General features: G+C 40.2%; 1 protein-coding gene across 1 annotated transcript in view; it reads right to left on the bottom strand.

Annotated features, from left to right (window-relative positions):
* Positions 1 to 12,199, bottom strand: part of cntln (centlein, centrosomal protein) — an 82,860-nt gene extending 70,661 nt beyond the window's left edge. Inside the window, exons 1-6 of the mRNA XM_035184126.2 lie at positions 11,902 to 12,199; positions 11,587 to 11,677; positions 7,604 to 7,692; positions 5,870 to 5,954; positions 2,472 to 2,606; positions 1,380 to 1,559 (exon numbers count right to left, since the gene is read on the bottom strand). Coding sequence (XP_035040017.2) covers positions 1,380 to 1,559; positions 2,472 to 2,606; positions 5,870 to 5,954; positions 7,604 to 7,692; positions 11,587 to 11,670 — 573 coding nt within the window. The 5' untranslated portion in view covers positions 11,671 to 11,677; positions 11,902 to 12,199. The remainder of the gene's footprint in view (positions 1 to 1,379; positions 1,560 to 2,471; positions 2,607 to 5,869; positions 5,955 to 7,603; positions 7,693 to 11,586; positions 11,678 to 11,901) is intronic.
* Positions 12,200 to 15,340: the final 3,141 nt, after the last annotated feature.

Here is a 15,340-nt window from a genome sequence, read left to right as displayed (position 1 = left end):
TTTGAGCAGTGTCAGAATGCTTCTGAGCAGATAAGATGTACACACTGACGAAGAACTGCAGCTGCTGCTATTGTGCTGCTTTCACTCTGAAGCAGGTGTAGACAAGGTGCTAGTGACAGCTTTTCCTTAATAAGAAGAAACCATTAGTGCAGGGCAGATTGCGTTGCATCAAACACACAAAGGTCCCCGAGCCTTGATAGTTTAAATCTAATTAAAAGCAGTATTTCACAGGGCCAGAATCAACCATATGAAAAATTAATTAGCCATTAGTAATTACAAGGAAAGAAATGAAGAAATACCATAGCAGTTAATGTACATAAAACAGCAATTAAACACATCTTACAGCAAACTATGGTTACCCTGCAGTAAAACATACAATATTTAGTTTTTAATGACACTGTTTGTGTTGTTGATAGACTTTGATCATCTTAGGTTTCTACATATATGACCATAACAAGGATGTCAAGCACTTCTTTCATTTTCAAATCTCCTGTGTAGTTAAAAACATGTAGTAAACTATATAATAATTGTACCTAATCTATTTGTTCACTGTAATACTGATATATTTGTGGATAAATCTTTACTATGTCAAACAAATTGACACAATGTATCCACCTGCACAACCCGTATTCTCCATCTCCATCTTTCAAATCAAAGTATGATACTAAAACTGAGGAGCAGGTCGAGTGTCTTAGGCTGTGATGGATGTGCATAAAGCCGAGTTGCTGGGCTCCATCCCGTCCAAGTGTAATTACTCTCCAGTCCTGACTTATACAAGACTTTCTGTCTGACTCCATTTCACGAGAGTAGCAGTATGTTTCATAATGATGAGTCTATTAGGACAGACGGAATGTCAGATTCCTCTGAAGCTCCGGTGTCCTGAGACTCTGACAGGAAAAATTAATTCTGTAAGGAAATGACAACAGGCGAGAGAAACCTCCTCAAGGACACTGATTGTGATCTGATTGGTTGAATGTTTAAACAGCGATACCGCTGTCACTGTTAGATCAACTCATGTTCTCAGAGTTGGTAGTGATGATAAATAATGACGGACATTTGGTCTTGAGTCTTCAGTTGTGGTCATCAGGTGAACAGGAAAAAGAGTCTCCCTCGTGTTTAATGATTCATTTTCCTTCCTTTGAATATAGTCTCTACATATTTAAATAATGTGATTTGCTACAGATATATTTTATATTCTCATGCTGAGGAGAAGGTGTGAGGGATCACAGAGTTCAAGGTGTGTTCAAGATAAAGGACTGGGCCCTTCCTGTACAACTTTGAGTGTGGGTGTGTGTGTTTCTTACTTTACTTTCAGGGACAATGCATATTAATAACATTTCGGAAAAATATGCTAAATGGACTTGTCCCTGTGTTCATACCTTGACTCTGGCCTGGGCAGCATCCCTGTGGTCTTGTTGGGTGTCGGCCTGCCTCTCTTTCTCCTCCAGGTCAGCTTGTAGGGCGGCCCAGCGGGAAGTTAATCCCTCTTTCTCCTCCTCTAGAGCCTGCACCACCTGCCGCTCCTCCTCCTCCTTCCTCCTACACTCCGTCTTCATTTCCTGGATAAGAGGTGTGTGTGTGTATAAGGAGAAGAGTGGGAGGTCATGAGGGCCAAATAAACAACAGTGACGAAAGGAGAGAAACAGAAAAAGTAGCAATTCAAACTGAGAAAATGAAAAAAGAAAGACATAGTGATGCAAAAAAGAGAAGCAACCCATGGGGCTGAGGCTGAATGAATATGTAAACAGTGGACCGGCTTTGCTGCGGGAGCCCCCTGCATGGGCTGCTGTTTGGCCAAGGTCACCTGTACCGTATGACTGGGCCGCGCGGCCAGATGTTGGTTGGTGTGGGCCGAGCCGTGCTGCAAGAGCTGGGCTCCTGCAGGTACTGGGGCCAGTCTGTCGGCTTTAATGACAGGCTCCTAATGAGAATGGTGCTTGCTGCAAGACCCATTAGACTCAACCCAGGTCTCCTTTGATGCTGTCCCCCACGATTTCTCGCCATGAGACCTCACCAAGACTGTGTAAGGACCATTCCTTTATCAATTAATCATAGCCCGGTCCCATCTAAGCATAATTAGGGATAAGCCACACCATCACATGCACACTTTTCACTTTCCCCCACTGAAGCGGTCATTAAGTATTTATCTTAACCTAAGTTAACAACCTGCTTTTCTTTCTCTCCCTCTTCCTCCCTCACACACACACACTTTCCAGCTGTTAAGTATTCTCTATTGTCAGTAGCAAGAAAGAAAGCTAAAAAACAAGAAAGGCTTGAGACGGAGCGAGGTTGAGAAGTGAGAGAAGAAGAAACAAACACAGAGATTGTGTTAAAGAAAGCTAAGCAATGCTCCCGCTCCTCTAAATGATTCAAATGGCTGTGGCTGTAGCCGAAGGGAGGACTTGTCGTGTTCAATGCCACAGAGAAGAGACATAGGACCCAGACTGCCACTGAAAATTGGTGCCACCAACCTTAAGTTCCTGATCCTTATCGACGAGTTGTTCACACAGAGCTGTCAGCTCCTTCTTCATTGAGGCACTGTCCTCATTCACTGTCGTCCTCCGCTGCAGCAGGTTGTTGATCTCTTGCTGCTGCCCTTCCACTTTCTGGCAGAGAGTGAGAGAAAAAGAGAGTGAAAGAGACAGCGTGACACAGATAGAGAGAAGGAGAGACACAGGTTATATTATTCCTTTAAATATTGGGAACCTCAAATCAAAATGAGGTTTTGATTGTAAAAGAAAAAAAATCTAATTATTAATCAGGTAATTTGTATTAGTGGGATACAACTAATGATTAAATTCATAATCAAATATTCTGCAGATTATTTTCTATATAAATGACTGATCTTTAAAGCATCAGAAAATAATGAAAAATGATCGTCACAATTTCCTTAAACCCAAGGTGACATCATTAAATGTCTTGTAATGTCGAACTATCCAAAACTCAATGACATCCAGTTTACAAAGATGTTAAGACTATAACGAGCTGCAAATTCAAACATTTGAGGAACATGACGTTGAGCCATGAAATAGTTGACATTCTGTTTTGAAATAATACTTCAAACCATTTACCAACTATCAAAACAGCTGCCAATTAATATTCTGTTTTTATTCCACTCTTAACAGCAACCGCCCACACTCAACTGTAAGGATCTATATTACACTCGTTTTAATTCTACAATGAATCACAAAACATTGTAAAGCGCAACAATTGTCCATGTTCACCAAACCAGACACCTTCAAATATGATACAATTATTTTAATGACTACCCAGTTTTGATGCTGGTCTATGTTCACTTCATGATTTTTGGAAGCCACTGTGGCCTGAGCAGGAGGCGGCTGGCCTCTGAACACTGCATCAGATGGGGTTTGGCGTTGGCTGGTAATCCACGGCCTTCTGTGGGTACACCCTTCTCTCAAATAACACCGTGCTCGGGGATGCAATTAATTGCCATGTTGAGGGAAATCGCTCAGATATATCTAGATAGTGGATTTAGCGTTTCTCGCTACTCCTAGCTCGTCGTGCTAAGAACAGAGGGGCTTTAATAGAGATTTATACTGGAGAGCAGACAATAAATTCAAACGTTGATAATGAGGTAGGCGAGAACAATTTGAAATCCAGTAGTGCTCAATTGATAGAGGAGAAAAAGAGGGGGGTTCCGCCAAGTTAAGAGGTCCAGGACATGAAGATTAGCATTTGAAAATTCCCAATGCAGTTCAAAAATGAAAGCTAATTATGTAACAAAAATGGAAAAGGAGCAGCGAGGGGAAGTGTATAGAGAAAGAGGTGGAATAAAATAAGAAGAGCAAGAAGAAGAAAAAAAAGACATCATCAAAGTTGGAAAGCTGAGACATTAAGAGGAGTGTGAAATCCTGTGTGGACCCAGTGGACCATCACATCTCCAAAAAAAGAGGAAAAACCAATTAATCACTATTTGGGTATGTATGGCTCAAGACTATGGATGAGATTATGCCTCTCTGAGGGCTGAATGACAGCCCAGAGCCGAGTGCTATTAATGAGCGTTTAAAATAGTCTGCAAGTTATAATAGCAACAGTTTGAGAAGGAGAACGAGCAAAAGGATGAAAATACGACACGGTTTTCTCCTAAAGCAGAATTGAAATGGATCAGATAAACTGATAAAACATCATGTAAATAGGTTTACACTTGCTGCACAGGATGTTTTTTCAATAAGATACCAAATTTTAAGGCCTTTAAAATAATCTTGTTTTATAAATAATGTGTTCCACAGTAAGAATGTAATACATTTCTCTCGTATGGCAGAGCACTGCTCCCAGACATCATTGCATTGCCAGCACAGTCCTATCCAGAGGTTAAACAAATGCAGGCTGGGAGATTTGCTTTCAAGTTGGCTGTCGCAGGCACTAATGCATCCGCCAGACTTGAAAACTGATTCAAGCACATAGCACAGCCAAAACAAGGAGGGCCACACCCATCAAGAGGATTATACTATTAAACTTAGAGGAGGTTTCATTCAGATTTGTTTGGAACCTTTGAAAAAAAATGCTGCACTTGGTTTCTCAAATTAGCTCTGAAGTACAGTTTGATGTCATCACACATGTAGTAATTCTATGAGCTACTTCTCTGACTGTTAAATTGACTGGATCAGAGTTAAAATGGCCGAGGAGGGCAAAGTAAGAAAAAAAAAAAGACACTGGCTGGCAAGTTGATGACTCCATTACAGCCAGTCTCATTAGGAACGAACACGGGTCTGGGTGAGAGACGCTAATGAAGGGGACTGACAGATGCTTCAGTGAAGGGATGATGATTTGGAGTAAATTACATTAGTGATGTCATTATCGTTAGCCATCATACCATCAAGAAACATTACTCAAGGGGCGAAGGCAAAATAAAGCAGGTAAGAGAGAGCTGCAGCTTGAAGTATCCAGTTAGAATTACACAGATTATGTTGAATATTAACTCCTTTACAAAACGTTAGCTTATAAAAGTTTCACCTGACATTTAAGCAAGCTAAGACTTAACATTTGTTGATAACTGTGAAAGACTATCCCTCCTGTTGCACATTTGGTCAGTGTATTGACAAAGACATTTAACTCTCAGTTTCCACATTAAAGATTTGTAAATATGGTTAGTTTATACAAGGATGCCAAATACAGTGGTGAAAAAAGTAAAAAGCTAATTTACTATTTTCTTATTCACACTGACACATACAAATGACACTCCCCAAACACTTTATTAGGAACTTCATATTAACACTGTGTAGGACCTTTGCTTCGATTCTTCTGGGTATGAATTCAAAATGATGCGTCAGCTGCACATTCAGGCGGCAAATGTCCCAATTCTACCACATCACACACACAAAAACATACTGGTTGTTCTATTGAATTCATATGCAGTGACTATGGAGGCCACTGAAGTACAGTAAGCTCACTGCCATGTAATTAAACCAGTCGAGATGACTTTTGCTTTGTGACATGGAGCATTTAAATGCTGGGAGTAGCCATTAGACGATTGTAAATAGTGGCCATAAAGGGAAGCAAAGCTCTGCAAGAATACTCAGGCTGTGTCATTCAAACAAAGGCTGATTGGTATTGAGGGATCCAAAGTGTGCCAGAAAACATTCCCCAAACTCTTATAGGACTAACAGCAGCAGCCTGGACTGGTGACACACGGTATGTTGGGTCCATGGATACAAGCTGTTGATTCATCAATAAAAGAATTGCCATCCACGGGACTGCTGTTGTTGTTTGTCGCTCCATTCATGAACAAACAGGGGTACTGGTATTCCTAATAACGTGCCCAGCGATTGTATTTCAGACCTTGTTGGATGATCCAGAACTCTAAAAGACATTAGTTTAGCACAGAAAGTTACAACCTGCTGTACTGTACCTGTTCCAGCTGCTGTATCTTGTAGTCTTTGATCTGGAAGATCTCCAACACTTTCCTGTCCTTAATCTCGGCTTTGTGTTTCTCACTAGAAGTAAGAGAAAAGAAAAAGAAATAACCACATGGTCACAGTCATCTGAAATCCAGTGACTTGGGGCTTTGGATAAGACAAATGAATTCTGCTGTGGACATCACATGTCTTTGTCAACAGCACAAGCTGTAGGCCCTTTTCACCAAAGGCTCTAGAATCTCGGTGTCCTTCCAGCAACTAACTCTTATAAACATTTTGTTTTCGAAGTATAATTAAATTATTTGTGTGCCTGGTGTACTTACCAAATAAATAACTTTATCCTGTTACATGTGGCCCATGTTATTTTAACTCTTACCAAATGTATTGATGCCAAATTATTTAAAAAAATGTGATGTCAAGAAAGTTTGTTTAATCTTTAGCTACTGTTCAGTTACTCTGAACTTTTGTCTCATGCCCACTAGCACCTCCTTTATCATAATGAACTTTTAAGGAGAGAAAAACAAGGCATCAGTTTGGGACCTGTTTGTTTCAACTGCTTTAGGCCACCAGGGGCCCTCCATTCTCTTCGCTCATCATTTGCTTCTTCTACACCTCCCATCTCTGAGGTCTTTTTCTCTCGTCTCTTTGCCTCTTCTGATCAGCCCTCTCCCCTGGTAGAAGCTGAAATAAGTATCTGGCGTCCCCAGAGGAGCTGGAACGCAGGCTGGCCTAGCTACATCTCCTTGTATATTGGGCTGTGTTCACCATGTCCTGAGCAACCAACCAATCACTCTACAAGATCCGTACGGGAGGGATAGGGGAGGGTGAATGGCAATTCCCGGTGCACTAGCGCTTGACTGGAGTCGACACAATTACCATGTCAATATTCTCCTGCGCATCAGGTGATACAATACACATGCACTCTCTGGATGCATGTTCCCCCACTAGTCTCAGCAGAGCAGCATACTTTGATGGGTTTCCTAAGGGGCTGTAAAGGAACTGAAGAGGGTGTGGAGAAGGAATGAGACGCACAGGTACTGAGGAACTCTCTGCACTATGTTTTACCCCTATTAAGGGTCTGGCAACTACTGACAGACCTCAAAAAGTAAGTGATATGCACCCATGATAGGGCACATATCATTCTAATGTATCCCCAACAGACCAAAAAGTCCGTAACAACTGAAGTATTGAATGAAGCTTTAAAGAAATCTCAACTGTATTTGAAATGTGTTTATAAGGCATTTCGAACTGCAGTGATGCCTGTATTATAACAACATTTAACGTGCAGTTTTTATTTGTAAATATGGAGAAATTTATTTCATTTATCTAGCTGTGCATTATCCTTCCCTCCGTCTTTTCTGAAAGTTCCCATGCAACTGCTTTTCATATAGCTTAGCCACCCTGCAAAAAGAGGTCATAGACAATCTCACAATTTATCCGATAAAGACAAGTATTTGGCAGGAGCGTTTCAACTGTCCAAGACGGGAGCGGCAGCGGAGGAGTGTTTTCATTAAAAGGGTTTCCATGGTTGAACTGCTAGACCGGGGATAAGAAGGCTTAAATCAGCATCTGCACAAGATTTCGTCGTAACCCCAGCAGAATGGCCAAGGTGCCTTAAACACCCCTTGAACGACTTTCACACATATTTCTCCTCACTTGTGAGATAAAGGAATTTTCAGCTGTTGAGCTTCTCCGGTAGCACTTAAAAAAAAAATGAATTGACTCACCGCTCAACCACCAAACTGACAGCCTGGGTCAGGTCTGGATTTGCCACTTGCAGGCGTTTCCATAGGGACCACACAAACTCCTTGTCTGCCTGTGAAAATATAGATTCAGCAAGTCAACAGCTGTTATTCTTAATTGAGATAAATAGCTTTTGCTAAATATGTCTTAAAGTGCAGCAAGCTCCTTATTAAAAAACAAAAAATTAGATAGGATGATCAATGGCATTTGCATACGACAGAAGGGGTAGTCAATCAATAATTTAAATATCTTGTACAAAATAGTTTTTGATCTGGACTGCCCTCTCTAATCATGAGCCTCACTAAACAGGAATCTCCATGGCTGAGATGTGACCTTCGACTCAAGGGGAGCGAGCATTGACACTTGTCATTATGCACTATTTATGACCGGGGAGAGCTGGGATCCAAATCAAAACACAGCGGTGGAGCTTGCATTTTCTTTATTAATCAATTGCTCTCCGGATATGTTTTCCACTACAGCTCCCAAGTAACTAGCCCCAAAGAAACTCAAAGCTGATGACAGAGAGAGTCATCTTCAAGCAGAGAAACCCAGCCAGCCCCTGACACATTTCCAATTCAAATTGTCTCGCTGGTTTTTCAAACATTTTTAAGCTACATTACATTTAATGAGGGACATCTAAAAACTACATTTTCTGACATTAAAAGACAGAATTATACCAAATCGACTTAATATAAAATTATCTGATAAATTATGTTCACATCATCATAAGATAAAAGTCATCCCTCCCACTGGAATCTACTGGTCTCCAATTAGTATATGAATTTTAACCCCCTTTTCAAAAGTGTCTAATCAATTATTTACTAAAAATGGCAGAAACAGACCTTGATAAGGCCATGACTTGAACATATAAAGTGGAAGGACTGTAGATATCGGTCTCTGTATGCATCTGTATGTAACTGTGTGTGTGTGTGTGTGCGTGCGGCGATAGAGATCTCACCACATCAACCCGGCAATGCAGCTAACGATGAAATTAAGCAGCATGGCTGACATGAAATAGGTGGTCTCCCTCTGCCTGGCCTTTGGCTGCCATTAGCCAATCCACAGACAAGTGTTCAGTCAGGACTCTCATCAAGAGCGCTCCTCTGCCGTATGTGTACTTAAAGATGCTTTGAATGTGTGTTTGATGATCACTGAATTATTCATTCTAGAATCCAGACACTGAAACACCATAGGCTAAACATACCAAAAAGAACCACTGGAACTCAGCCGCATATTAATAAAATTAGCATGGTCTAGTAGGAACATTTGCTGGCCGACAGATGAGACTCTTTGTAGTTAATGGCTGTCCTGAAGTACATCTTGCTAGGGACTTAAGACATCAATGGTATTCTAATGCCACTATTTAAATGGTACAACTAAGGTCCCCATTAGATAGACAGAATCACTGATGTTCTGCTGGAAACGAGACCACCGAGGACGGTTTCCATGTCAGTTCAATGTAAAGTAACAGGAACTGTCGCTGTGCAGTAATGCTGGTAAACTGGTTACCATATATTACTTTAATACAGTGCATTACAAATATTAAGAAAAATATGAATATTGCTCTTTAAGTAGAAAGTTAATTTGCATGTCAAAATGTTTGCAGGACAAATGGCAGTTATACGTGCACTTAAAGCACATTTACAATGCTATGGAGATTTTTTTATAGGCGCTAGAAATATTTTCGTTTTGTTATTAGATACTGAAAATAAAGTCCTCCCGAAGTAGGTTTTTAAAATGTGTTTTTTATGATGTCTAGATTCCAGCCATCAAATTTTCATACCCAATACTAATGAACAAGAAGCTACTGAGGTTTTTATTAAATTGAAAAGGTGCACACATTGATTTGCACCGTAAGTGGGTTGTACTTGTGTCTCCTACAAATTAAAGGGGAGAAAGTCTGAAACTTCTTTTTCTGAATAAAATTTAGGAGGTTAACTTCAAAAGTTACTTCAAACTTTATAGACAGGAGGTATGGAAACAGGCTCATGTGCAGTTACAGTCAAACAGCACCACAACAAATGTCCCTGCCCCACGTGTTGTAGGTGGTGGTATGGTATAGCCTGATCAAAACTCAAAGTAACACATCATCATGCTGTTCATGCTGAACCCAGAAACTGTGTACATACCTGTAGGGTGCTGTGTATATGCAAAATGAGAAGTGCTGGGTTCACTTCACTCATGTTATTAGGCACCACCTGGTGGTGAGTATGCAAGGACACTCTCCCTCAATCACCGACTTACAGAGTGAAGCTGAGAGGTTCTGCTCATGGGCACTGACTGATTCTGTGTTTGTATTAGGCAGAACAAATACAAAACGGGGAGGGCAGGTCAATTAATTCACATGTTCTCTGAAAACTGAGATTTCCTGCAAACTGTTTATTGTCAATGCTGAACATTTAATAAGGTATGCTCAGGAGATTTGCACACAAAAGAGACAGAAGATCAATTAAAATACACTTTGTGCGATTTAGTAAAATACGTTCATTCAAAAACTCGTCTTTAAATCACAACAAACTGCCTGAACATTGATATGATTTTCAATTTCAAACATTAACTATAATCATGAGTTCACGTCTTTAGGGTAAGAATTTGAGGATCTGACACAGATGTACTTCCTGGCATGTTTTATTATCTCCCCAGAAATCCTTTTTTTATATTTAATGGCCGCAAACGCTGGAGATATGCTATGCAAGTATCTTAGGTGAGTCACAGGTCTTTGTCTGATCAAAATGAATGAAAATAGCAGTAATTAAGATAACAAATAGTTTGGATTATTATAAAAAGAAGTGGGCAGTCATTGTCTGATGGAGATGGAATAGTGAAAAGAGGAAAGAAATCTTGGCACTTACATTTTACACAAAATATGTTTTACTCACTGGTTAACAGGGTCCATGATAAGATTATGTGAAGCAGCAGTTCATGGGCTAATTAGAGTCAAGTGGCAAATAGCATTAACCTTTATTACTGCATTAGTGCACAGTAAGAATTTGATTATACATCAGTGAGAAAATCACGGTGCCGCACTTGAACATCTTTTCTTTACAATCTTACTTAGACTAGTGAGCTGAACAATTATCCATGTGTCGAGACATTTGCTGACAGACGTTGCTGCCGTCAGTTTACTTAGTAGATTTCACTGTTTTAGATTAATTAGATGTTATCACATTATAGATTATAACGAAGCGAAGCCTTAACCATTGGTGTTTCTTATCATTCACAGCTTCATGGAGCTCGACAATCTGTACAAGATGTGACGTCCACTGCCCTTAACCTTTGAATAGAGTGATTACCAGAAAACTCCTCACAGTGTTTGGTGTGGTCACTGGCGAGGTGGCGTAGTTACTTATTTGATTAGACGGCTTTTTCCAATAAATCAGAAATCAGCTCCAACACACAGGTGCTAGGTTGGGGATGTGATGGTGCACCAGGGGATCCACTCAAGGTTTTTTATAGGGTCTGGAAGCCATTTTTGCAGTAGTTTAACTTTTAATTTCCAATTAGACATAATGGAACATCGATAAAAACTTTCAAATACTATGATCGGAGACGCAAATGTGTTTGTTCAAATTATCAGTGAACAACACCACAACATTAACTTGAAAATATTTGGAAAATGTAATTATTTAAGCTAAATTGTTGAACATTTTGCTGCTCACAGCGTTTCAAACATAAGGTTCTAATGCTTTTCTTTGTCACACGTGAATTTAGAAGTGAAAATCTAGGAAGGTGGAAAGCAGTTTGGACAAGAGAGAACATTTGAAGATCTGCAGAATTGTATCATGCTACAGATGCTTTTGTCTATTGTCTTTATATGGCACTGCCCAGTTCATCAGTAGCACAAACTACATCCTCACAAATAGGAGACTCAACACCTACAACATTCAACAGCTTCTCTGAAACCAGGATTTATTGCAGGACCGCTGGATCAGCTGGGGCTTCGGGTGTACCTAATAAACATACACACCTGACATTGCATCAACTCGTCTGATAAACTCTCCACTTGCTCCTCCAGGACCAGGACACGGGACTCGTCGTCTCGGGAAGACATCGTTGGACTGAAGAGGAAACAACACAACAAGTGAGCATCACTCTAATGCCTGTCATGGCTGAAATGACACTTGTAGCAGCAGCGCATAGAAGATACGACTCAAATGGTGATTTAAAAAGCATGTGAGCCCATTGACGAGGCTCGTTAGCTTCTTTAGCACATTCCCATTAAGCTGTGGCTCCACGGAGGAGTCTGCCTCTTTGGGAGAAGTGAACACAGCTCGTCTCTTACCTGTTTTTAATGACTCTCTGACCAGCAGCTTTTAGCGTTAGCGCTGCAGGAGCTAACTATGCTACCAAACAAACACTCGTATGTTCCGCTTCTCGTCTGTTGGCAGCTTCCTGCCTCACGTCCCCGGTCAACGTCACGACGCGTGGCACCGAGGATATTTACTCGGCAACCATATTTATTCCATCTTGTTTTCACCCCCCCCCCTCAAAGAAACAAACACAAACTTTGCCAGTGACCGTTGTCAATAACGACCGAGACGCTTTCCTCCTTTCAAACGAGCCCGCTGTTTTACGTTTCACGACATTTCACGACAGCTGCAGTCCGTGTACGGCAGCGCGAGCCGGTGCGCTGGTTTTCAATGGTGGGTTCAGGGACCATGAGGAATCCTCTGGGAGTTTTTAATGATGCTCGGTCTAATTCTAGCTGTGTGCAAAAGTTTGTGCTTCTTTGGGTAAGTTTACTCCAGGGTGCAAGGGCGTGTGCATGTAACTGTATAATAATAATAATAACATAACTGTACGTGAATGCTTAGTTTGATAATAATAATAACAATTATAATCATAATAATCATCAAAATCATACATTTTAATATAGCACTTTTAAAACAAGTTCACAAAGTGCTTCACAGACATTAAAAACAAAGGATGCAAATTACAAATTTAAACAAGAGACAATAAATAAAATATCTAATTGAAAGCTATTTAATAAAAATATGTTTTTAAAAGAGGGCACTGGGGACGTGAAGTTATTCCACAGTTGTGGAGCCCTGACATTAAAAGCCACCTCTCTGTCTCAAGTCCTGCCATTAGGTACCAACAGCTGGTGAGTAGATTGGAGAGTAAGGTTATAAGGGATGAGGAGGTGCGGGTGGGCGGTGTTCATATTTTCGTGTTCTTGAAGAATCCTATAGCTGCCGTGTAGGTGTTGATTGATTTCTGGGGGAAACGGCGAATAATTAATTGCAGTAATCTTAAGCTGTTTTCAGACATGACCTGAGGATAAAGCCTGGAGAATTGGGTCTGGACTTTATTCGCAGTTTGACTTCCACACATGCACAACTCAGCAGGAGGTTCTCTGCACAGACGCATTCACAACAGCAACAAATCCTCCTCATAATTCAGGTGAGGGGTTGGGCAGCAGGCAGAGGCAGGAAGTGACGTGTTAATTCCGCTGCGGAGACCACGTGAACCGTCGATGGTTCTTATCACCACAAACCCTCATGACATCTTCGTTGGTGTCTTCTACATGTGTGGCTCCGCTTGTTCACCTGAAAATATCTTTTCAAAACTCTGAGGAAAATGCGGAGAATCTCAAGAGTTCAGTGCATGTCTGAAAGCAGCTTTAAGGAGAAGAATGACACAAACCGTAAGAATGTTAGGGTTAGGGGTTAGGGTTAACCAGGTTTATATAGTGTTATTTATAGGTGGGCCCGGGAGATGATTATAGGTGGGCCCTGGGAGATGATTATGTCATTTAAAGTGTTGTCTTTTCGTCCTTGGTTTGAACTGGATTTAATCTTACACCTACAGTAACTAGTTCCACCATTTATAAGTTATATTTATGTCTATTTATATTTTTAGGACTGACTGAGTTGTTATTTAAAATATTCAACGCATGTGTTTATCACGACAGGAGCCGTAGACTAACAATATATTTGTGTGCATAGTTCACTGTGATCCCACACTGCTGCGGTGGTTCATACATCCATCCCTGCTATTTCAGTAGATTTAACATATGTTCAATCCATATTGCTTGTCGGTTGGTCTGAATTGCCCTGGTTGTGACTTCTTGAATCATCTCAGGCCTCCCACTGGGCGCTCATCAGAGGCACATTTTAGCTGACTACAAGCTAAGATCAAGACCAACTTGAGCAATGACTTCCAAGTCCAGACCACCGTGGGTCAAAGCCATGGTTTCTAAATTATGAATAACTATATATGAAAGAATTCATAATCATCCAATGCTTTGGATGTGGAGGAAGAGTTCATTTGCCATTACACACCTAATCACTTATTGCTTAGTTTATTTTGTAAAAACTCTTCTGATATCCACTAAGACATTGGTTTGTACATTTATTTACTAATTTACTGTAAGATACTTAGGGCCTGAGATCCACCTGTCTTACTTTAAAGAGACGGAGGAAATACTTACATAAGAAGACATGAAAATCATTTGAAATAAATAAAAGCGAGTAATTGCACTGACAATATATTTAATTTACTAAAAAAAAAAATTGGGGCACTACATTCGCACAAGTGTTGAATTTGTGCATCAGTGAAGGAATCCACCTCAGGTAACACAGCCTTTGCCTCCTTTAGACTCTATTGTGGTTTTGGATCATATAAATAAGGTGTCAAATTAATTTGTATCATGTTAGTCTATTGTACGAGGCCAAATTAAATTTGTACTCTACAGAATTAAACAGAGGTACATACAGACAGCATACAGACTAAAGTGCAAATCAAAAAGCAAGCCCAACGAGATCATCCGTGTGATTGTGTGTTATTCTAGGTCCACATTTAAAAAAAAAAAATTTGACAATTTATTGTTTTTCATTTATTTGATTACAACCGTTGCTACTGTATCTCAGAGGGAAATAAAACCTCAAAACCGTTTAATAATAACATTTGAATGATTTGATAAATTGAACATGAGTCTTAAGAGCTTTGCAAATGATGGATAACAAACACTGGACAAGGTAAAACACTCATTTGTTATATGTTAATAATAATAATAATAAGATTGTTGTACACAATTAATTATATAGAGTCCCAACATACCGGAGGTGTAACACAACAGGTGGAAAAGTATGATTTTACACAAATAATCAGAGAAATATCACCTCGTCAAAATGACAATAATACACACACACACACACACACACACACACACACACACACACACACAGACTCTCAAAACCCTGTAGCAGAATGATGGTTCAGACAAGTGACACTGTAATAATAGATATTCATCTTTTTATGGTAGTTTTTAACATTGAAATATTTGATGGTGGGATATTTTTTAATAGATTAACTGATACCCTCCCCTTGTTTTGTATGTCTGTAATGATCCATTGTAAGAGCATCTATTATTTAGAGCTCATTCTGATGCCTTGCTCCACAGTGGGAACTTTGAGAACTGGATGGACGAACATAGACGTACGTTTGACATCTGCTCCGCTGGTGAGACAAAACAACTCCATATTGTGTGGCTAATGTACTTAAGTGTCCAGCCAGATTTTGGAGCCCAGGGTGAGGGGCGGAAAATGAAGAAATATGAGGACTGGCACTCGGTTTCAGTCGGACAAATGTTGGTTCATCTGCTAACTTGCTCTCTCTCTCACACACACACACACACACACACACACACACACACACACACACACACACACACACACACACACACACAGACAAAGAGAAAAGATGCAATTGACTTAGCA

Source organism: Hippoglossus stenolepis, chromosome 2, assembly GCF_022539355.2.
Source record: "Hippoglossus stenolepis isolate QCI-W04-F060 chromosome 2, HSTE1.2, whole genome shotgun sequence".
Classification (NCBI taxonomy): domain Eukaryota; kingdom Metazoa; phylum Chordata; class Actinopteri; order Pleuronectiformes; family Pleuronectidae; genus Hippoglossus; species Hippoglossus stenolepis.
The sequence above is the reverse complement of the archived record's forward strand: the minus strand, read 5'-3'. Positions and strand labels throughout refer to the sequence as shown.